General features: G+C 39.0%; 1 protein-coding gene across 2 annotated transcripts in view; it reads right to left on the bottom strand.

Annotated features, from left to right (window-relative positions):
• The window catches only part of cntnap2a (contactin associated protein 2a), a 376,461-nt gene that overhangs the window by 108,523 nt on the left and 242,493 nt on the right, over positions 1–25,445 (bottom strand). For both annotated transcript variants that reach the window (XM_088071612.1, XM_042510367.2), the window contains exons 12-15: positions 23,931–24,037; positions 20,351–20,470; positions 19,301–19,416; positions 17,613–17,697 (exon numbers count right to left, since the gene is read on the bottom strand). In XM_088071612.1, the coding sequence (XP_087927738.1) occupies positions 17,613–17,697; positions 19,301–19,416; positions 20,351–20,470; positions 23,931–24,037 (428 nt within the window). The remainder of the gene's footprint in view (positions 1–17,612; positions 17,698–19,300; positions 19,417–20,350; positions 20,471–23,930; positions 24,038–25,445) is intronic.

Here is a 25,445-nt window from a genome sequence, read left to right as displayed (position 1 = left end):
ATAATGTCTCAGGCCATGGCTGTCACTTGTGTGGAGGCATAAAAGGGCAAAGTAATTTCCTAAAAAAACTGGCTGCAGTAGTTTTGTGCAAACAACCAGGGATAAGTAGCAGTAAATATTTTATTGAGGACTATAGTGGCTTTGGAGGGCTAGTAATTATTGTTGGCAGCATGATGATCTATGTGTGATTGACTTAAAGTAAATCAACAAAACTATACAGCCCAAATGAATGAGATAAATCTTGATTTAGCTACACAGGCGATATTTGTGAGAAGAATCAAAGTCTTATTCTTTAAAGTTACTTTTTCAAACCATCTGTTTTGGCGTCCATGACGTCTTGTGCCAACTGGTTTAAAGTCTACCTACTGCACTTAGTGTAACTGTATGGTACATGGAGATTTATAATGCAATTGCCGGGGCCACATTTTTTCATGTTTTAATGGGTTCCTATTTGCATATTTCTTGGTGTTCTTGAATAAACATATTTACATAGAAATCCCATCATAAGCATGCTATCTAGTCAATGACTGTAAAAGTGTTACTCTCGGCTCACTCTCTGAAAGTATAAGATTAATTAAGGGGACTACATCCGTGACTCAGACATTAGGATATCAACTTGATGACAATGCTGTCATTTGTTGATACTCACGAGGACGTCAGGAACCACAGTCTGTGTGTATGACACATGAGCAATATGCACACAAACACACACAAACACAAACACAAACACACACACACACACACACACACACACACACACACACACACACACACACACAAACAATTTGAGCTGAGTAATTACAAGAGAATGTTGCATGGTACGCCAACATTTGATAAGACAAACATCATGAATATTTATTGGTTTGTTTATGCTCCCTGTGTGAGAAACAAGACAGAAACCGCTCCACAGAGATGTGTCATTGGCACAAAACAGCACACTCTGACACCGGCACAAACACACACACACAAACATTGATATAAACACACTGATATTAACACGAGGCCACACACAGACATTAAGTTTATAACAGGCAGAACAAACTATCAAACTGCAGCACAAGATGCACATAATAGCAGACAGGTACACACTGACGGACACATAGAGTGGGTTCATTTCACGAGCACACACTCCCCATTTATAAAACTCTGCATCTTCTCCAACTTTGTCTCTCTAACTTTCCCTGGGTTAGTTTTAAAGCCCCTCAAGGTCAAGTCAGATAATCAACTTCCCGCCCTGTGTTGCTTCATTAGCACCACTGAGTGATATTTCCTCTGTTCTGTTCCTGTTGTTTTTCCAATTGGTCTAATCTCTCTGTGCCCCAATATCCCGCTGTAATCCGGGAGCTGTGTTAAAAATGCCTCCAGTGATCGCCGCATACAAACTCACAGACGCCAATAAACCATGAACTCACAGATGCAGACGCTTCGCTGCATACATAAACACTACTGACACTGGAAATACTTCATAATATACAGTATATGAGTGTGTGAGGGAGATGTAGGTAAAAAAGCAGCCCATTAGTATGCATATGCAAATGCATGGATGCATGTCTTTATAGTGGAGCGGGATTCTTGCTTACATGATCCATCACTAAAACCACTATGTTTGATGAGCAGTTTGCGGTCCTATATGCCACAGCTTGTCCACAGCAACCTTGGGGAGGACAAATAGAGAGCCGAGGATTGCCTCAGAAAGCTTCATAAGTGAGATCAACCTCTCAGCTCATCACAAATGAGAAGACAATATTATAATTACTCCTCAAGCGAGCTGTTTCTATTTTTCCATTTTTGCCTTTTATCTTTCCGCCAGGCGGTGGCCATATGGTGTATTGTTGATGTGCTTGTTTGGGTGTGCTGGTTTGTGTGTGTGCACGTGAGAGGGAGCAAGTACAGCTCAGAAAATCCCATTAAGGAGGATATGTATCGGTTTGCTGTGTTATTCAAGGCTTTCTAGGACATTAGTACCAACATATCTTTCAATGTCAGAGCAAGCGGCAGAAAACAAACTAATCTGCTTCTCCTTCTACCCTTCTTCCTCCCTCTTTTCCCCCTTCTTTTACTTGTTTTCTTCCCCCTCTGTCACTCTACATCAATCTCTGTCTTACACTCCCACTTCTCTCAATTTCTACCCCTTCTCTCATCACTACGCTTCTGCAAGACACAACATTTTCCTTTGTCCTTCTTTCTCTCCTTCTCTCCTCTTTGCACCATGAAATTGATAAGTTATCTGTGTATTTGGCAAATTGGGCACAAGTTTCAGTTGAGCTCAGTGTCATGCCGTCAATCTCTGCGAAATAAAAGCAGTTTCTGCATCAGCTTTGCTCCCCTATCTTATATACGCAACAGCAGCACCAAATCAAATCCCTAACAACACAGGTGAATAAACAAATGAAATGCATGAACACGTCTTGGTCTTTGAAAGAAGTACACAATGGATTAAGCCCAGTTATGACACATGAAAACTAAACTCCAGGTGCTTGCTTTGTTCTCGGTTGTTAAGTTAAAAAAAACATGCAAACACACAAAAATATACACAAAAACAACACCACACACAAGCTGACTATTGCAACAGCTGTAGGACAATTTCCATAGAAGCTGGTGCTTGTCTGAATAAAAGGTGCAGTGCGCTGAGTATGATAGATTCCAGTACATATACAAGCTCTTTTCTTGATTCTAACCCAATTTCGGTATTTTGCAATGGTTGCAAAATATAATTGGGATCTGTACACAAACACATTACCGACGGGACAAATGAGGCAAAATTTAATTAAGACATCTATTATTAACAGTGCAAGACCACAATAGCTCTAATTGCAGAAACAATAGGAGTGAAGAAGAAAATGCAGAAGACAGTTACAGGACAATCTGGAGCATTGTTTCTGTTGAAAGTGCTGTTAATGGTTCTACAGTGCGTGATTAGACACAACAGTCCATGTTATCCAAACTCATAAATGGCTGATTTTAATTGTATCTGCGTGAAATGTATGTCTCCTGAAGGGTTTTACAAGCAATAGTATTGAGATGACCTTAAGGGAATGCACCAGGTTACGAGGAAACTGGATTCATTATCTCATCCGATACACTCTCCAACTGGACAAAAATCCCACCAACATCCACTAACATCTGGCTTTTGTCTTTAGTGTGAAAGGTTACAATCTGTATTTGTTCTTGGGACTCTGCAATAGCGTTAGCTATTTATTGACTCCAGCTCCAAAGAGCAGTGGAGAAAACAGGACACCTGGGTGGAAAGCTCAATTGTTGCCCCTTTCCTAGTGCAATGCTCCACACCTTCTATGACTCTAAAGCAGCAAATTCCATCCATCTCCGTCTAAGCACCTCTCGAACGTCATTCCAAATTAGTCAACACCAAGCTGAAAGAGACTTATTAGGGACAAATTGGTAATGGGTGGGTCCCAATAGTATGTTATTGTTTAAACATTAAATTAATATGGATTGATCAGAAGTTGCTATATATATCATTTACAAGAAACAAACTTACAGAACAATCTCAGAATGGGGCTTCAGATCATTTGTGATCCCAAAAGTTAAGAGACTGAACACAGGTCAAATAAGGATTTTCCTTCGTCACAAGTATTTACTCGGATGATACTTGCACTCGTAAAGAATACATTATTTGTGCCAGTTTCTGGTTTTATCCAAGTATTTGGCTCAATCTGATGAATAAGTACAGATATTTAAGAAAAAATTAACCGCTATAACATTTTCACTGGCCTCCATGCTGTTTTCTTCTATTTACTAAAACCGGTTTTGATGCGTTTGTGATGTCAAACGTGGCCCACAAGAAAAAAAACAAAACAAAAATAAAACCAAACCAAAACAAAACTATCTCCTACAGAACTGTGTACACAGTTCTGGTCTACTGGCAAGTATAAAGGAGTCTATGCCCTTTTTTTGTAGTTGTTTCAAAAACCTGCATAGAAATGCTAAAAAAACGGGCATTGTTTTGAAAATGAAGGTAGTGGGTGATGGGGAAATAAACTTTACTGCAAACCACATGAATATGTATTTAAGTCAAAAAAAAAAAAATCCCTGACTGATTCATTATCCTGCTAATGAGATTTCATCACTAACAGCTTCATCTTATCTTAAAGGTCAGGTCTGTGGGTGTAGTCACTCAATACAATGTATGATAAAAAGAAAAGAAAAAGATTTGGAGAGATATGAAGCCTAAGTGGACCAACAACCTCAAAAACTCAGTGTATTCCTTTGAGCAACACACTGAATCTCTAGAGCCATGAAAATGAGAATTTCCCAAAGGAGATCAATAAGCTATCAGGTTCATTTTATCATCGCTCTGTATGCTTACATCAGGAATCTCGCCCACTTGAATGCTAACCATGCAGAGCTTTTTCTCTGAGGAGCATTCTGTTTAATGTTGCTGTCTGACAACAATCTCCACCTAGTAATATCTGGAGCATGGACGTCCACAGGGGACAGAATCTCACTGATAACACACATGTAAGTGCCAATACACTCACAGACACACACTCCTTCCCAGATGTATCTGCATTGAATCGAATGAATACATTAAAACGCTCAATAAATTTGGTCCATCAGCCAGAGTGCCTTGTGACACACACACGCATACACACACCATCATTAACAGACACATCACTTTAATTTATGCTGGTCTGGCAATTCTTCTTTAAAGACATGTAGCCGGAGCAATAATGCATGTTGTTAGATTTGTTGGAAGCTCCCCTGCATTAATGCGTATTTGTGTATGTGCTGTACTTGTGTGTGTTTTGCTTTGTATATACTCAGCCTGGGTCCCACCCTTCAGTGCTGAGCATTTCAGAGAATAGATGATATAAAATAGAAGAATAAATATATGGAAGATGGAGAAGAGAATAGATAACAGGGAGAGGAGAAAGGCTGCAGAAAGAAAACAGAAAAAATATAAATAGAGAAATAATATAAAAAATAAAGATAAGGCTTTGTGCGGATGTTGCATTGTGTTATTACACTTTTTTCCTGTGCTTACATCCTTGTGCTGCTCAGCCCGTCTCTCATGCCCATGTTTTTCCATGATTTGTCTCTGTTATTGGTGTGTGTTTTGGAATAATATGCAGGTTTCTGTGTTTTGAGAGACATAATGGGCACAGCAGTATCTACTTTTTTTGCTCTTTCTAGAAAGTTCCTTATTTTCTGGGAATGTCTTCTCTTTTTATAGTCGCAGCTTTGCGAAGCTTACACCATCTTGACTAAAATATGAAGTGAAAAATGCACTCTCATACCGCCAATAACTCACGTGACATGCCTTTACTTCAGTCTCAGAAGATCATTAACAAGTTTAATGTCTTATGTTGAAATGTAATGCACACAATGGCAGTAAGAAAACCGTTAGCAAATTGTTAACAATACTTTGTGCTGAGCGCTGCATTTTGTGTATGGATAATGGACTCCCTAGTAGGCTCTTTATATTGACTTATGTCTAATTTTGGCTGAAAAGAACAAAGGAAGGAAACAAAAAGTCCACATGAGCTGTTTGAAGCTGCTGAAACAAAAGCCTGTAATGAGAGGTGTGATGTGCAGCATATTAAAACATCAATGCCTTTTTATTGAGACAGGCAAACAACATCTTTCGGTAACACTTTATATGGATAGTCCGCCTACAGACAGCTTATAGAGTACGTGAATCACTTCAACTGCTTATTAGCCAGTACTCAAAAATCTGACTCTTTGGCTCTGTCTGTAGATGTGAATCTATGGAGCATGGTATGTGACAGTGCCCTGCATAGTCTGAGAGTAAGTTAGTTATGAACTTGAACTACTCTCTCAACCTGAAACCAAGAAAAGCAGAAGAGAATAAGGGAGGACGGAAAAGAAGTTAAGAGCAAGATAGACAAATTCAATGATGGAAAAGCAGGAGAGTTTTTCAGAATATTTCTGGGACCCATCATGTCTGGGATCAACTCAACAATTTAGACGAATCAGACTAATCAGTCTTCATACACATAGTTATGTAGTGATGCCTGATTTTTTTTGTTTGTTTGTTTGTGATTTTTAAAAAAAAAATTGCAATACATGTAAAATGTTTTTAGGCTCTTTTCTTTTGCAATGAGATCGTAGGGGCAAGTGAATACTGCAAAAGCAGTTGTGATGCTATCTCATTAATCAAAATTATCAATTATAATAATTATACTATTATTAAAAGCATCAATGTTTCCCACATAATTAGAGTCTATTTATGATGGCTGTTGGTGAAGGATTGTCTCCTTGAGCTGCCCTCCTCCTGCTTTCTCTACCTGGTTAGCACAAGCTAATACAGCAGCAGCGGCAAATATCCAACACCAAGCCCTTGAGTGGTCAAAACAATCTCACATCAAAACCCATTAATAGAATTTTGGTGACATTAGCTGTGTGATGATGACAGTTATGCCTGTCACTGTGTGTTACCCTGTCATACACTTAGGGGCTGAGTGGATCAATATGTGGCTGGCAGCTCTACAATGAAATGAGATTTTAACCGTCTGAAATAGTCAAATTTGCGGTGAAGTTGTGGTAATTGGACAAAAGGTTGCACAGAATTTGGGTTAATTGCTGGGATCGCAACTCTTCGGGGAGACTGCATAGGCTGAGTGAATTGTTCAAGTTCAACCAAATTATTCTGACAATATGTGGGTATGTTTGTGAATTGTCACATACTGTATACTGTAAAGATAATCTTTTAAACATCTATGCAATAAAGCAAACTGTTGAATTGTTAAATATAATTCAATAAACTAATGGAATGTTACAAATATCCTTTAAACTATATGGTGGACTCTCCAGATAAAATGACACCCATATTTTATTTCTATATTCAATTATTGTTGAAATTCCTATATAAATGCACATATCCAACACTGAAGATAAAATGAGAAATTTAGAAAAGTTCTTGATGACAATTACTTCTGTACTTTAGAGCAGCTGCTATGGAAACAGCAGAAGTCTTGTTGCTCCTACTATTTTATAGCACCAATGACACAAAAACCACAATTGTAAGTTGAAGTTTGGTCTTAAAGTGTAAGAGTAATTAGAGTACAGCATTAACTATGTCCCTTGCCTTTTAATGTATTATGGATTTAAAAGTAAAGTAAAGACTCAAAAAGTCAAAAAGAATACCAAGCAACTGAAAAGGTTACAGAGGGATAAGTGGAGTGGCATTTACTAATCCAATGACATTTTTTCCAAGTAGAACTAATTTTAAGCTCTGCTGTGTGCAACTGTTTTTAATAACCTACTGTCATTGAAGAAACTGGGGATGCATGCGCTGAGAGCAGTGGCAAAATACAAGTGTTATTGTTGTTCTTTCTACACATATTGCTGTTTTTCTGTAAATTTAGTCTTTTCCTTAAAAGTGCTCTATTTTTATTGACAGTGTTGGAGCTGTGGTTTTATTTATATGCACCTGACACAACCTACCTGAAAGAGTTTAGACTGTGACAACTGAGCCTACACACTGAAAAAGGCATCAGCCTTAATATTCATTTTTCTTCTGCATAAATGCATTAACAGTAAATGAGAACTTCAAAAGACTACTTTTACCTTTGAGTGTGAACCAGTTTACCTCGAGCTAAACATGACCGAGAGCAGCCCATACCATTTGATCTTTGGCTGTGCCCTAAAACAGAGTACTAATTTAAGCTTCCAGCGTCTGCGGGTACATCAGACACATTTCTCCGGAGTGAAAAACATGAAATTGTGTTAAGGCTTTTACACATTTTCAGCACTCTCACTCTCAGCACATCTTTCTTAGAATATTTGACATTTCTAGGTTAGTAAGATGCTTGTACTGCTGGAAACCATCCAGATCCATGTCCCAGGTGTGGAAACACTGGTAGCGCTGCATTCGAATTACAGTTAAATTTTATTGCAGTCTGCACTGAAGGGAATAAAATGAATACATTTTGTTTCAAGTTCTTTGACCCTGTTTGCACTAAAATAGGGGTTTTGTTAATTAATTCAGGTGTTTCAAACTAATTTATCTACATCTTAAAAATAAGCTTTGTTGTTTTACTCGCGTTAATTCCATGATGGCTTTTTTTCTTCCTGTACTGGAAACAGAATTCATGCACTCAGCCCAACACTGGGCAAACTGGGAGCAGAAAGTATTTGACATGCTGGATGAATGTTGCAGCCAGTGGGCAGCAGGCATGGACAACTCACTCTATAGCAGTGCCAATAAGCACGTACGCGCACACACACACACACACACACACACACACACACACAAAAGTACTGAGCGAGACAGAGAGGCTTTGAAAAAAACACATACACACCAAAAGCTTCACTAGCAGGTGGTGTTGTCTTTCCAAAGGTACACCACACACACCATCCGTCTGCACAGACCGCCACCAGACAGATACACAGTTACTGTACACACTGTGGCCCTAACTTTACCACCCTTGGGACGCTCATGAGTCTGTGTGACTAAGAGACTGTAGGAGAGAAAACGACAAGCACAATGAGAATGAGAAAAAAAGAAATGCGAAGGGAGAAAAAGCGTAACGGAGGAAATAAAAGAGAAAAGAGAGAGATGCTGCCCTTGCAAACACCTTATTACTCCAACTTAATGTACTGTAAAATGTTACACTCTTTTCCTTCGACACTGGCACCTCTGTGGCTATGAGCTGTAAGTGTTGCACTCAGGTAGACAGACGTGGTGCCGGATAAGACACATGACTCTGTCAACACAACATATGACAGCATTATCCCGGGCAATGACGCATTACCAAGGCAACGGCAACCAGAGAGCGCACATTATGGGATGTAAATGATATTGGCTTCTCTGTGACGGATCACACTTTGTTACTCTGTTTCTTGTACAGTCTCTCTTACCAAACACCACTTTGTCACAAAAAAACCCACACCTTCGCACACACACACACACACACACACACACACACACACACACACACACACACACACACACACACACACACACAAAGTGCTGTTTCACATTAGCAAACCTTCAGCCTGCACCACCACAGGTGTCTTCAGGTGTCTACCTTATCTGAAGCTGTAGAAAGGTTTCAGGCTAATTCCATCCGTTAATTTGCTGTTCTATAAAAAGCCTAACTTTACACGTCAGCCTCGAATGCCTCTTATCAACTGACTGAACACCCTTAGCTCCCCTGCCCCTGCCTGTAATGGGTGGGGTGGGGGGTACAGAAAGCTGCCTGCAACCTTGAAAGGAGGCGGATTCTCATCAGCGCATTTAATGCCGGGAAAGATAGAGAAGATAATTTAGCGTTAATTAGCATCTTGTCTACAGGGGGTAAGAAAAGGATGGGAAAAAGAAGGGCGGACACCGGGGTGATGAGGAGAGCGAGAGAGACGCCCGAGGACCCTGGTGATAGTTCTCCTCTCTCTTGTCTTTTGATATATTAGTTCTTGTTCTCTCTTGGCCCCTGACTTGCTTCTTGCCTCGAGTGCTTTCATAAATTAATAACATTGTAACCAGAACATTAGTCGGGTAATGAAAGACGTGGCACAATTGGGCACTGTGTGGGCACAATAGGCTAATAAAAGGGGATAATAGATAAAACATAAAGGGATATTAAAATTAATAATGACATAATCTCAAACAGTTAGAAGCCAGTGACAAGGTCCCTCGCAGTATGATCTTATTTGTTTTTAATCAACAGTAAAACTACTAAAAAACACAAAAAAAACAAGGTAACGATAAGTTTAAATTAAAAGCCACACAGTGAAGGAGTCAGCAGCACATATTGTGGATTAGTTAAGGATTTCATATTTTCCAATAAAACATAATTAGGGACAGACTTTTGCACTTCAGATGGATATCAGCTAGCCTTTTTCACATTCACAGCAGTGAACCAGTATCTGTTATTTTTTGGCAAAACACAAGAGAGTGAAAGCGAGAGGCAAGAGAGAGAAAAAGGCAATTGTCTGCCACTGCTGCATTTGTAAAGGTTAATGATGAACATCAAAAACCACAAACAAGAGAAAAAAATAAACAAGTGGTTAACCAGTGCTGCAGAATAAAGTCATTAGGGTGTGATGCAAGTGTGTGTGGGACCTGTGAGTGTGTGTGGAATATTGCAGTGGTTGGCTTGCTGTGACTTGTGAGGCAATAATTGAGACCAGAATTCCCCATGGAGCAGAGTGTAACAACGCCACGCATACACACAGCCTCATTATCCTGAAACACGCTCATCTCACATCTCTGGCCACCCCCGTTTCTTCCCTCTCCTCCTGTGTCCATCATTCTCTCTTCCCCTTTGGTTCTCGTATGTATTTTACACCAAAGACCAATTCATGACCTGCGTTTTTGTTCGCGGTTGTTATGGGTGAGAGTCTTCTACACCAGAATTCATGAGCCACGTTATCGTAAAACATCACACCCTGTGACCAGTGTATATTCATCAAAACAATGCAGACGAAAACCTAATGAAGCCAATAAATGAAGCCTTTAGAGTTGTTTAGCCAGTTAACAGCATCATAACATTTGCAGATAACACCACAGCGATTGGTTTAACAAGTGACAGTGAAGAAAAATCTTATAGGAGAGAAGCGGAAGGTATATGGTGCCAGGACAACTCTCTCTAAATGCCCATAAGACAAAAGAAATCATTATTGGCTGTCTGTTATCGCTGTATATTCTCTGTAATATGTCTGTTTTTTTGTCTGGAGATGTTTCAGGCAGAGGGTGCTGCTAAGCACAAGGTTTCAATGCATTTTCAATGCACAACACATAAAAAATAAAGGTGAACTCAACGTGAATATATATTTGTGGGTGGATATACTTGTGGGTGGGTGATATGGCAAAGTTCCTCTATCATGGGATATCATTTTATATCACTGTATATAAATCAGTATAACTTTATACATTGCCAACTCCATCCTGTTATGACAGCAAACCTTTTTTAAAACTTGGTTTTAAAACATTATAATTAATCATTTTACCTTTGCATCTCTTGTCTGCGCTTTTGCTATTTTAGTGGTGACTTAAAAAAAAAATTAAATCACTTATTACTCAATCAGACCTCTTATACCTTTTCTCGTCACTTTTTTATTGCAAATGTCTATCCTTTAACGTGTCATATATTTTATTGCTCTGTAAAGCACTTTGAATTGCCATGTTGTACTATACAAATAAAGCTGCCTTACATTGCCATATATATCAGGATACAGTAATTGTTCAATAAATTCAGTTAAGAAATGGTTTAAAATAATTTTAAAAATAACTGCCATTTATTGAAACTAACATAAGAACAAAATAATAGCTGCCTTATGTGTTACAACATTTCAATTGAAAATAAAAGGTAAAAAAAAACCGTTAAACTAAAAACATTTCAAAATTGGGTGTCTTTAAGGCTCTTGAGAACAATAATTTCGAGTGTTAAATTAACTCCCATGGCAGAAGGATATAGCCAAATCTTTGCTGGTAGACACTTTTCAACAATTGCACATGCTGTCATATCACCCAACCCTAACTCGTCCCAAGTCTATTATTTTAGTGCCCTACTGTACACCCTGAGATCAAGATCAGCAGTCTATTGTTGGTCACAGCACAGTCCTTTTGCTCAACCTGTGACTGAAGTGTTTTGACAGATTAGAGAACAAGAGTTCCAATTACTCCCTCTGTTCCACTTTCTCTCTTTTCAGCTTTCTCCATTTTATCATCCTCACTCTGTAAACTCTTTTTTTCCTGTTTCCACCTATCTACTGTATATTGCTTACTGCCTTATTGCTTACATGTACCCTCTTTTTAGTGGCCTGTAACATTTTAGCAGCCAATAAATATGCAAACATAACAAAAGTCATTAATGTGATAAAATCCTGAAATAATAGCACTTTATAAGGACAGCATTTACCACTATCATAATAACTTTTGACATGACTGGACAAAAATTAAATTGATAATTTCAACTTTATGACATCACCCCGGATTAACTGGGTGTTGTTTTGCTGACAGCAAGTGAAAGCTTTACTTAGCAGAGGGAAACTGGCTGCAGCATTATCTGCAGTCTCCTTTTAGGGTTGTCAGGCTATTATCTCAAAATGTTACGATTAGCTACGATTAGAATTTTGCTCTCAGTGTTACTTTGCACACAAGAACAAATTAATTTGGACTGATTCATGATTGGATGACACAGTTACATTAGACAAAAATAGTTTGGCTTGGTAATGCTACAGTCTGTCAGTAAGTTAAACCTTTATGTCTAATGTTATCATTTACAAGATATTTTACTGAGGAATTTATGTTCTTCCTTTATTATAAAAGGCTTTATTACACATATTATATTGCTGCCAATTATTTGGGTATACAGACATATGTTACAAGCCACTGTCCACCAAATGCAAAATGGTCAAAAGGAATAACTTTATAATTCTAGTAGTCATAAACACCCTGTTCCCAATTGGCCAATGTTTCAGCTAAAGCTTCCTTAGCAGAAAACGTATTATGTGTGTGTCAGCGGCGCCTCTAAACTGTGCAAATATTAAACACATGTCTTACTGAAGAGCATTTCACTGGAGTAATGAGCTCATTTATTTGATGGAAACATTTCTCTCTTCATTAGCCTGGATTCTATAAATGATTCTATGAACTGCTTCAGGCAAGTCTGACAAATAAAGAGAGAAACAACACGTTTTTTAATAAGCAAAACAGAAAATGGGAATCGGAGTTTTAGTCGTTCTGTTCAATAAACAAACACATATGTTTAAGTTTGTTGGTTTTGGTTGTTTGTGGCTCCACCGCAGTTTCAGTGATCAAAAGCAGGTATCTGTGTACCACAGTATGATTATTTATTTCAACAGAACTTCAGTTTATCAGAAGCATTGCTTGAATTCATTCCAGTATTCATAGGAATTTGTTCCATATTGAATGATCCTACACCTACTGATGTACCACGACATCAACACCAGAGACCACTGTTCATTTCCTGTTACCCACCAACAGTCCGTATTTTCTTCTTTGAATCATTACTATGGTATTCCCAAGTGGTTATTGCTGTAACTACGATGATCAAGGTCCCCTTATCTTAACAAAGTAGTAATTTTGCTGTGCTCCATTTATCTCAGAAAGCAGAACTAGGAACTGCGAATGATGTAAAACCACGTTCCAGTGCAACAAAACGGAAAATTTTGGAAGAGTTGCTGAGAGTTGTAATGGGTCATTTCAAGCAGTTGTTTGAAGACCACCAACTTCTATACATGTGGGTCAAGTGCAGAACACTGATTGTATGATGCCCAGCCACACGGATGGAAACAGGATGTCAGGTATATAAAAAACATAATGTAGTTTCAAAAGGGAATAAGGAGCAACAGTGACAAGGAAACTCAAAGAATGAATAAAATCACTTAGTTTTTTTTACACTGGACATTCTTAACTTTTCAAGGCGACTGTCTTCTGTCGAAGTACAAACCCTAAGCGTACACTTCATCCTAATTCCTCTTTGGCTGTGAGTATGTGTGTCAGAGAACGATAGCTGTGTGTTTTTATCTGCATCTGCATCTTCTCAGGAGCTTGTTTGTGCAAGCCTTGTGCCACTGGTTGTTTACAGGTTGTTTACGCTTAAAGGGATGATTCTAAATCATTAGTGAAGGGAGCTAATTCTCTTCTAAAAGCTGTTATTTCAACACTAATGGAAGAAGTGTTCAACAGAGTGAGTGAGAAGACAGGGGCAGAGAGATGGGGTGGAGGAAAGGGAGGATTTTAAGTGTAAGGAGGAAAATAATGTGAGGCAAAATTGGAGGTGAAGAATGGGAGAGGCAAAACTGAGACTTGAGATGGTAGATGGGATGAGAGGAAAAACAAAGGGGAGTTGGGGGTGGTAAGTGTGGACTAAGAGGAGAGAAAGATGGGTATAAATTGATAAATGTGGATGCAGAAGATGATGGGGACCAGTGGAGAGAGGAAGAGATGAGATAGAAACGTAGGGGAGGAGGAGGGAGAGAGAAGGGAAATATTGCCTGAGTTTGTGCGCCTCTTCAAGTTGTCTTTGTGTGTGTGTTGCTGCATGCATCAGCATCATGCTCTCCCATTATTTTACCTACTCATCCTGCAAATGTTGGACAGAGACGAGTTGTGTGTGTGTGTGTCCGTGCGCACGAGCGCGCGCGCGTGTGTGTGTGTGTGTGTGTTTGCAGGTGCAGGACCAGTCTGACTGAAAGGAGGTAATAAAAAACACTAAAGGGCCAGAATACGTAAAAGAGGTCAGACAATTAGGACAATTACTGCCCAAGTTCCAAATTAGGGGTGTCACTGGTGGCAGAATATAATTCCCATTTAACGGTTCGTTTAGCTGTAAAATGCCAGCACTAGTGTAATAGATGAGATCTAGATGAATTTAAAAGAAAAAAATAGTGGAAGTGGAAGGAGAAGAGTAGCAAGAGTGTGTCTGTGTAGCCATGCGTATATGAGTGTGTCTGTGGTTCACAGAAAAAAATGCTGTTGACAGTGTAATTTGATGAAAGCTGACAGCTAATTTATGAAGCATATTTTGGGGTAAATGATTTTTCCCGGTCCTACTTTCTCAGTCATTCTAGACTGGTAATTGGATTTCCCTAACTTGCAAGGTAGTGAATTAGGAGTAAACTTGAAGGACTGACTGACTGAGTGACTGACTGTGTGTGTGGTTGAGGGAGGGGGGTTCAATGTGTGCATTTTAAGCTTGAGTGTAAAAAAAGAGTGTATTAATAAGGTGTGTGTATTTGTGTGTGTGTGCACACTGCGTTCGGAGGCGTAGGCGTCTTTTCTTAGTGCATTGGAAGTTAATGGCAAAGTTTTGGTTGGCTGCACTAATACCCGGCTATTACTAACCACCTATTGCTTTATTCCTACTCAGTCAATCAAGGACCATGGACAAACACACATACACAAACACACACATACGCAGGCATACATCTAACAAACCTGAAATCCTCTCCCCCTCCGTCACACTCTTTCTATCTCCTCTCACTCACTCTAATTGCCAGGAGTGTCTTGTCTTTATGAAGCTATCCGGAGGTGGATCTTGGTGTGTGTATGTGTGTGTGCACTGTGCGTGCGCCTGTGCATATTATTATTCACAGTGCTGTGTTTTTCACTATGAGAATAACAAGCTTGCCGTCATTGTCAGAACCGTTTTCTGCCTTTTTACTTTCTTTCCTCTGGCCAACACAACCCCTCCTCTCTCTCTTTCTCACACACACGCACACACGCGCACGCGCACACACACACACACAGATGTCTTCCTCAAACAAGATATTAGATTAAATACCAAGCTTTGACACTGACTGAGCAAAACAAGAGTAAAACACAGCTGCGAGCCCTCCTCTCTAACTCTTCTCAACTGCATAAAAAGCTATTCCAAACCCTGCTGAAACTCCACTAAACCCAACCCTAACACCAACCAAATAGGTCCAATCCAGGGCAAACCTTACACACAACTCAACCATTCACAAGCCAGACCAACTAATCCAAGCCAAACTGACAGAAAACCTTACCAGGCCTCGCTCAAGCACATTACAGCCAAAGTGACTGAGTCCAAACAAATCTAATGCAAATGAATGTAATCCATGTTAATCTACTCAGACTGAGCTCAGCCAGGCCACAACTCATTTCCAATGGTCTGTTTCAGTCCTATCAACCGTAGAGCTAGGTAGAGACAGGCTGAAAGCAACAGTTCAAACACACAGATGGGTGACAAATTAGCAGAAAAACCAACATAGGGTTGGAACAATGGCATTCCATCATGCTGCCTTAAATAAGTATAAATTCTAATCCAAGCTAAAGAGCTATTTGTTCGCCAATGCTTTTAATTAAGTTTCTTTTAAATACATTTTATTTGTTTGTTTGTTTTACTGTTGTTCTATTGTTTTCATTGTTTTATACTACATGTGCTTTTGCCTGTTTGCCTTTAATGTTTTTATTCTATGTGCTTTGGATTGTTTGATTTTTATCTTGTGTTTTCACTGCGTAACCTGGAAAGAAATTTGGGTATGAACACAATACAAATGAGAGGAAGGAATAATGATTGGAAAATCGGTTCTAAATAAATAAATACATCAACCAGTAACTTTGACAGATGTTAAAAGAACTTTAGGATGCAGCAATGCCAGGTACAAACTAACTGTCTCTTGGGGATTTTAACTATCTTTCCTGTTTACTATTAAACTAATGGAGCATGAACAAAAGACATTCCTCGAAAACCACCCACACACAGTTTACCTGCTCATTTCTGCAAGCTTCTCATCAAATTGCTTTTCAATGGCCAGCAGAGATGCCTTCTTTTCTTTTGCAGTTCGACAAAACTTCTTACTTTCCACTGTCAATTATCTGTTGGTGGAAAATGCTCCCTCTAAACTGGCCTGTGCATGAGCTAGGACAAGCAGAACCTTCGCCATATCCCACACTCTGGAAAATGATGGTTTTGTCCCAGTTGTCTCATACAAACTTTAGCTGTTTTGGGGAAAAAGTCCCTGACAGCAACCTGAAAAGCAGCTGAGTCACTTACAGTCCATCTCTGCCTCTGTGAAATGTTTTTGGAAGAGTTGGTTCAGGGTGGCTTCTGCTGTAAATCAACCTGAGAACTATCTTTGTGCAGACTAACACTACTTCTTTCCAATTCACATCCAGCCTGTCCATTGAGATCTTAACAAGATTCATGATTCTAATCTCTGAGAGCAGGTACTTATTTTTCTCAACGATATCCAGATGATGAATGGTCCATAAACTCAAATGCAAATGCATTTAGACTTTTCCACGGTGTCATCACATAGCCTCTGTTGAGCCTAGAAATATTGGTTCAGCCCAATTGTCCACATGTATGAGCACCTGGGACAATCTGGCCCAACACATCATGTAGGAACAGTGCGAATTAACCACCTTAAGTGTCCACAGTGCAGTTAAGGGTTTGTGTTTGGATACAGCATCAAAAATGTTGTTTGCTTGGTGGCAGATGAAAAAGAAGCTGGTAGGCGGGGTGACGAAGTGAGAGTAAGAGCTGATTTATGTGCAGCAGCAGCCTGGTGCTTCGATCATTTAGCACTTAAATGGTGCTGCCTCACGCATGTTTGAAATGTCACAGTGTCAAATGTTTTGCACATCCCAGTTTAAGCCATGCCTTACACTTGTCTATGGGAAGCCAAATAGTATTAAATTTGCACTTTCGCTTGTGCAAATTTACTTTTCTCTAGTAAACATGCTGCAACTCAGGTTGGTGTCGACATGACATTACCTCCCGTAGAGAACATATGTAATGCAACATTAATAACGAGTGATTCTGCTTTTTTGTTAAATTACTTGACTAAAACAGTAAGATTTTCTTGACTGTCCTCAAGTGAACCACATATATTTTAGATATTTGCTTTAATTATTTTCCTGATTTTTCATTTCCCTCAAAGCCTTTCAAGGCTTTGCTATGGCTCATTTCAAATTGGACATTTCCTGTTTTTTCCTTGACCATATGAACCCTGTTTAATTTGTATTGTCTCTGTTGTATTTCCAGGCAGAAAGACATGGGGAAAGATATGTTGTTAACATGACTTCCCCATCAAATTCTGACTATGAGACGAATAGAACATCCTGTCTGTCTCCATGCTGTGTACTTGTATTTGAGTCAGTGGTAAATTAAGATGCCATCCTCAGCCCTTACCTGGAGTGTTGAGCAGTCTGGACATGCGACAGCTGTAGGCGATTTGCTGCTCACAGTATTCTGCACTGGTGGTGATGGCTGTCACCTGAAAACACAAGTACAGATATATATTTTCATTTTTCCTTATTCAGCTGGACGGGAATTTAAACTAATTATTGAGCTGCAAAATGAAACAAAATGCAGTGTTTTAATTCAGCTTCCTGTGATTTAGAGAAGCTGAAAATGGAACAAGTGATCCATACAAATTAGGGGGGGAACATAATTACAGGAAGGATATGCTACTCAAACCCTGTCATCTCATGGAACACAGTGGTCTCGTATAAATTGCAGGTAGATGTCACTCCTCATCAGAGCGTTGAAATCTGTAAAGTTCCCACTCACTCTGTTCTTTTGGATGACAGAGGCAAATAACTGACTAGAAAAAGCTGGCTTTTTGACTTCATGCGACATGTAGAACCACTAACCAGAAAATTAAAGGGACAATTCAACGCAAAATCAAAAATGGGCTATATGTTTTTTCTATAACATGTACTGTTATTTGTCAGTCTAGATTGCTTTGGTGTGAGTTGCCGAGCGTTTGAGATATCGGCCTTCTCTCCAGCATAATGGAACGAGATGGCTCTCGGCTTGTAGTACTAAAAGCACCAAAAAAATCCATGTGAAAAATTCAGTAGCAGTGTCTCTTTCCAGAAATCATGACCTGGTTACTTGAGATAATCCACAGACCTTGTTATGAGCAGTTTTATGTCAGCACAATTTTCTTTCTACTGAACTACAAACTGCCAACCATATCACACTGCAGTGCAACCGTTAATGGTGTTTCAGGAGGAGCAGCAAGCAACTGGCTCTGGTTCTTTCTCATGCCTGGAACACACTGCGTGCATGAGCAGCACATGACAGCAACCTGGCCGAACTGCTGCGTGATAAGTTGTATGCAGCAAACGGTAGAGAAATGAGAAGAAACAGGTTAAATTAGCATTGTGCATTTGAAAGAATTAGGACTGAATCAGTTGAGGGTTAAATTTTAAGGTATCATTCAACTGTTTCACATTGCAGTCAATAGCTGTAGAGTATATGACGGTGCTCATGGTGTAGGTTTGTAAAAGCAGGCACAGCATAAATGTTACCACCAGGTCAGGTTACCAACTTCTGGTCAGTCTTTGCCTTTATTGATTTAGAAATTATGGAAACCAGGCAATCAAGCTTCATTAGATTCTCAAAAACACCCGGTAGGCACTGGGCAAACTTAACAAACAACTCAGTGCACAGCTCTCTTGGTGTTTCAAAAGTAGAAATAAAATTAAAAAAAGAAGTGACAACAAATAATGACTTAATGACAAAACTTTGTTTTGTACCTGGTTACCTTTAACTCACTGAGTTGACAAACAGTCACACATGAGTGCTGCTGTTCTTTGTGTATCACTGTGAGTGACTTGTAGGAGTCCATAAAAGGGTGATTGTTTCTAGTGTGTTTTGGGTGAGAAAAAACAGAGGAGCTTTTGATCAGCTCACAACTGAGAACGCAACACTGACAGTACAAAATATTGGCACAGTGTAGTGTTGGAGAAAAAGTCTGCACAATTCAAAATTGGGATCGCAGCAAAGGGCCATGGGTTGGAAACAAACCCGGGCTGCAACACAGAACTTTCTGTGTATAATGTATGCAATTGTGGGTTTGTGTGTGTTACCTGGTCCATAGAGGCACTGTAGTTGACCTGTAAGACGGTGCGTCTCTCTCTACTGGAGCCGGTCACTGCAGTTTTGGGTGGCAGGTTGTTCATAACAGTTGTCCACACTTTGTCTTCTATATACACACAAACATGTTAACATTTAAACAGCTATTCTCTATCTGTGAGAATAAAACAGTTAGATGTAGGAAATAATGTGTTACACACAGATTAAACACAAACACAAACACAAACACACACACACACACACACACACACACACAAAGAGAGATGCAGTTTGACTGTCATGGCAGTGAGGTTCTTTCTGTGTAATCTAAGTTACAGCTATGAGACTCCAGGGTTTAATAGACACTTCTGTGCTGTTATAGCATGAGCCAGTCACTCAGACATCTCCCTGTTCATTCACACTGTCAGTCAGGGAATGTGTGCGTGCATTTCAGGTCTCTGAGGTATGTGTGTGTGTACGAGTGGGAGAAAGAGAAACTCTTAACATTTTCCGAGGGATGTGTGAGTGTGCTATTCAGCGTGACTAAGGGGCTAGCCAGCGGAGTGCAGTGACATTTCATTAAAAGTCTCGCCTTTGCTCTGCCTGCGTGCTCTGCTGTTCCACACTATCTACTTATTCCACTCTGTGTGCGTGTGTGTGTGTAGAGTTAGTGAGGTGTGTGTGGGTATGTGTGTGTGTGTGATTGACAGAAGTGTCACTCAGACCGTTGGAGCACCCTCAGGTTTGCATAACAGGTTCGTTTCTTATGTGTTTGTGGTTGGTGTGTATGTATATCTGTGTGTGTTTGTCGTGGCTGCTCCTTCAGAGTTAAATGTCAGTAGCAGTGATCGTGTTGCCATGGAAACCCCAGGTATAGCAGGTTAAGAGTGCTGCTGTCTGAGGTTAAGAATGTGGAGGGCCGGAGAGTTGTCTTCCCTCACAGGTCACTGGGGCCAGAGTAGAGAAGCGTGCACACACGCACATGCACACGCACATGCACAACGTATCACAGATGATAGCACACACAAAGGACTGTGATTTCAAGCCCTCACACACACACACACCTGTCATGTTGCAATTGACTTTGAAGGGTCCTAGGGGTCCGCTGCCATCAGGGTCAATCCAGTAGGTGTCAGAGGATCTGCCAAGATGCTTATAGGCCTCACATGAGGGCTCGTAGATGGCTGGGGGTGGGGCAACATCACGAAGAAATAAGGAGAGGTTGGGGGAGGAAACAATACAAAAATTCCACTGTTGCTGATACTGTGATGCTGAGTGACAAATAAATATTGTTTATTATATTGTTTTACGGGGTTAAAGGTTCAATGACTCTGACCAACCTGTGCAAAATGAAAATGAACAAAAGTGTTTTTAAAGTCTACACAAATTCTTTATTTGGGGGTAAAAAATGTAAAGGCTGGCCTGAGCATAGCTGTGTGTATTCCAACCTCCAAGTTATTATTTTTAATATCAATTACTCAATCTGTGTTATGTTGAATTCTTAAAAAAAAAACTAACTTTTCTTCACAGTGAATTAATAATCCAAAAACAGAAAATTCTTGATCTGTTGAAGTGAAGGGGGTCTGCGTTCAAAAACAGCAAAACTAGATTAACACATTTGTTTACAAACCCTCACACAACTAGTGCAGTATAATCCAACACCCGTTTATCCAGGTATGTTACAATGCATTTTTGCTAAAAATGTACTATTTAAAACACCTCTGCATAAACAACGCAGCAGTGCTACTTGCACGTGTGTGAGACTGCTTATGCCTTAAGTATTTTAAATAATCAGGTTTTAGTAGAAATGCATGTGTTTGGGAAGTACTGATAATATGATGAGACTTGGATTTTACTACACGAGTTGCGTGAGAGGTTTTAAATTAATATTTTGAAACAGTTTCGCTGTGGTTAAATGCCAACCCCTATGACTTCAAATAATAAAGAATTTTCTCCATTTTTGTATTCCTAGGTCACTGGGAAGGCATGCAAAAAAACAAGTTTTTTTTAAGATTTAAATGTGACATGGAGGGAGTAACTGATATACAAATGATCATCATTTGGGGGGGGGGGGTGACGTATTCCTTTAGGGCAATGTCTTAATCTAAAATCAGAGGAGTTGATCCTCTTGTAAATATGAAAGAGATATGTATAGCAGTCATTTTCATTTTCATTCATTTTCATTTTCAAAGAAGCTAGAGAAAAGGTCCTTACAGTGATCTGCTTAAAGCTATTTTTGGACATCTTGGATCATGTTAGGAATCACAGTATGAGTCACATTATTAAACAACTTCCATATGCTGCCCACAGTGACAACAACATGTCAATAAAGATGATACATATTTGCAAAGACAGCCTTCATATCCACACACACACACACACACACACACACACACACACACACACACACACATATATATATATACTGTGTATATATATATGTATATATATATATATAAAAACAATGGACCAAATTAATTAAATTGTAGAATTTTCTGGGATGGATCTAAAATAGCACATCAATGTCCGAGGTTATTTTCCTTTTCCCCTCCTTCTAGAAGGCAATTTCATGTGGTTGCCAGTCTCTATTCAGCAGCTGTCAAGAAGTGGTGTCTTGTCCCACACACTCTAGCAATCTATCTGACAACATATTGATGTTATGTTTGTGTTGATCTACACAGAGACAGACAGAGAGGGGAGGGTAGGAAGAATTACATTTCAAAGAGAAATGTGACAGTACGACTTGGAGAGAAACTTCCTCATTGAGGCAAGACTGTTCACGGGATTTATACGGAGTTTAAAGAAGAGGGAAAAAATGTTTTCTGTTTTGCATGTCTATTCTTCCTGTCCTTTCTTCAATCCTTTTTTGTTGTCTTTATATTTTTAGACTATTTAATCATTGGTCATTTTATCTTGATATTCCTCTGTTCATCCAGGAGATTAGGAAAACAGTTGCCTCATTACAGTGCATGTTTCTCAACAAAATCTGTGTTTGGAAGAACTGACCCTGCTGAACCATCTCACAAGAATCTGTACAGAACTCAGGTTCTACGGGTTAACTATGTGACCCGATTTAAAAAAGAAAAAGAAAAAAACCTCAACACACATTTTTGTTTTCACACAGGACATGAAACCTTGTCTCCTGGGTAAAAGTCTTGTGTTTGTTTGACTAATCCACCATCCTGCCTACCACCTTACTGACTTTCTCACTCTCTATACTATGTCATGCTGCAGACTGGTTTATATTGGAGCTTGTTGAAAACATAATACATCTTATACAGACACTAAAAGGGGGGCTTGTGCATCGGAACCAGACACCATTGGCCACTGACCAAGCTGCCGTATTCTGCTGTCACCAGAACTGAACTACAGTCAAAATAGTGTTGGACATAAAGCTAAAACAAAATGTAAGTACTTTGAGCGGATATATCTGCAGCTCATAGCTTATAACTGGGCACCATGCAAGCAAAGCTATTTTTTTTAATTGACAATTATTTTCACTATTGATTAATATGTTGATACTATATTTTTTACATTTACTGGCCATTAGCAATTTGACATGTAAGCAGATAGTGCCTATAAAAATTTCCCAGAGTCAAAGGTGTTGTCTACATCTTGGTTGTCTGAACAACAGTACACAACCCAAGGATATAATATTTACAGCAAAAAAAATGAGAAAATAACAAATATTCTTATATACGAGAATATGGAACTGGCAAATTCTTGACAATTTTGACTAATGAAAGATTAATCAAATACCAAATATCTTTCAAATGTGATCCACTATTTTAATAATTAACTTATACTCTATTAGCACTTCAAGTGTAGTTTGGTAGCTCATAAAACACAAGATTTTGAGCAAAATGTATTATTCATCCAACCTTCTAACCCACACTTTCGTGGCTGGTCCCCTGATTTGACCCACCGTCTCAAGGTTACTGCCATGGCCTTAACTATCTCTTATTAGTGAATTAGTCCTCCATAAATTGTTAGGAACACATGGACAGAAAAATATGGGGTCATGCAAAAACATATCTCACTACACTTCTTGTGTTTGTTATTTTTTTTTCTTTTTCTTTTTATTGTTTATGCTTTATTTTCTTTCTGATGTTATTCAAAGTCCTCTGTCCCTCTGTGATGTTATATATCCTACACAAAGTCTTTTCCACTTGCTCTATTCTTCTATCTAATACTCCCACACTCCATTCATATTAAATCTGTTGCTTTATGTCAAACATACACAATATTGCCAAAACTTTTCCCTCTCATCCTCTCTTAAAAGAGAACAATATTTGTGGCACTTGGGAGGAGGGATGGCATTCTCAAAATTTTAAGCCTTTAAAGAAAAACCTCTTTAGCTTTTGCTCTTTTTCTGACTCTGTTCTCTTTGTGTGCTGGTGCTTTTGGTCGAGTTGCCTTTTCTCAGTCCAGAACAAAACAGCGCAATCAGAAAGCCAGGCCTCTAAACACTTCAAAAGTTCATCTGTCCCTCTGCTGAGGATTGTGGCTTTGGAAGGAGAAACAGCTTAATCACTCAAAGGCGAACAGAGGCAAAATCAAACAAACTCAGAGGGAACAGAATACATTGGTGTTTCAGTAAGGGAAAAAACACACAACTGCATTTACACACATTCATGTACTCACATGTGTGGCAGGTGGCTCCAGTGTATCCTGTTCCATCGCAGGTACAGCTGAAACTGTCCCAAGTCTGTTTACACCGTCCGCCGTGTTCACAGTGATTGGGCATACACCTGGAGAGAGGATGATAGAGAGACTCATTTGAAACATTTACAAGATGTGATGCCCTTTACAGAAAGATAATTATATGTTTGTGTGTACATAAAGGTCAAAAACACATTCACACTACCCACTGCCACATTACTTCCTTCTAAAATACAAGCATGCATAAATTAGATAGATTCTAATTTATGTCTGGTTTTGTTGATATAGATACATATTTGATATTTGTTGAACTGGCTGCTAAACATCTGTCTCATGTGTGAGACATTTAGATAATCCTACTAACACAATAAATGCCTCTGACTGCCACTGAGACTATGGTTAATATGCTGACTACTCATCTGATATTGAAGATCAGAAAGTGAAGCCTACAGAATATTTCTGACGGAAAGATTGGAGCAGAATTATTTTTGTCAAAATATTGATTTATGGATACCTATCTATATGGAATATTTAAAAAGGTTTCAATGCTCATTTTCAACAGTATTGATACACCAGTACCAGCTGTGTTTTCTTGCTTTCTCTCTTTCCCTACAGAGTTAACACACAGAATTGTGACAGCACCCATTTGAATATCCTTAAACTGCAGAATTTTGAATTAAACAAAACAACGCCACGAGTGCAAGATGGCAGCGCTCATAACTAGGATATTTTGGCCTTATTTTTGCGCAGTGGAGGTAAATGAGTACACATCATCGTCTTTATATACAGTCTATAATCTGGATTTATGTAGCAAGGCATCAATATCGCACTTACAATGCAAAGAAAAACTTCTGTATCTTAAAACGTGTGATATAAATTCAGATTGTATGCTGCACGATTCCAATGGCCACACATGCATTAGCATACCAAAGCTCCTTCAAATTCAGGTGAAAAAATGAACACATTTACTTACTAACTTACTACTTCCTAATTATTAGTATACCCAGTGGTGAGTGTAAATGTTCCAGTTGACTGAATATAGCTTGACTTAAAATACATATCTTTTTCTCTCTGTTTTGGCCCTTTGTCATGCTAACATTGTTTCACACATCCATAATGTTGCCTTTAGAAAACCTTTTCAAAATGGATGAATCTGAAATGTCACTGTTGAGTAAAAAGTGTGGACAAGAAAAAGAGAAGCATGTCCAAACGTTGACACGTAATCACAGAGATGAGATGTAATTGCTCATACAAATTGACAATAACTGACCAAACAATATGGGTGTTTTCGTCGAGCATTATAGCATTTGATTGAATGTGTCGGTGCAGCGCGGCAGTAATTACTGGTCACTTTAACAGGAAGCAATTATTTTCGGATGCAATAAATAACTATTTAGTACTTAATATATTGCATGACAACAGGCACACAGAAATATACAAATGAAAACAACTTAATTGCCTGTCTGCCTTTAATAATTTGAAACATAATTTAAGTAA

Source organism: Plectropomus leopardus, chromosome 21 (assembly GCF_026936395.1).
Source record: "Plectropomus leopardus strain MGB_pleo_1.0 chromosome 21, ASM2693639v1, whole genome shotgun sequence".
NCBI classification, from domain to species: Eukaryota; Metazoa; Chordata; class Actinopteri; order Perciformes; family Serranidae; genus Plectropomus; species Plectropomus leopardus.
Note: the sequence above shows the minus strand (reverse complement) of the source record. Positions and strands in the feature narration are given on the sequence as shown.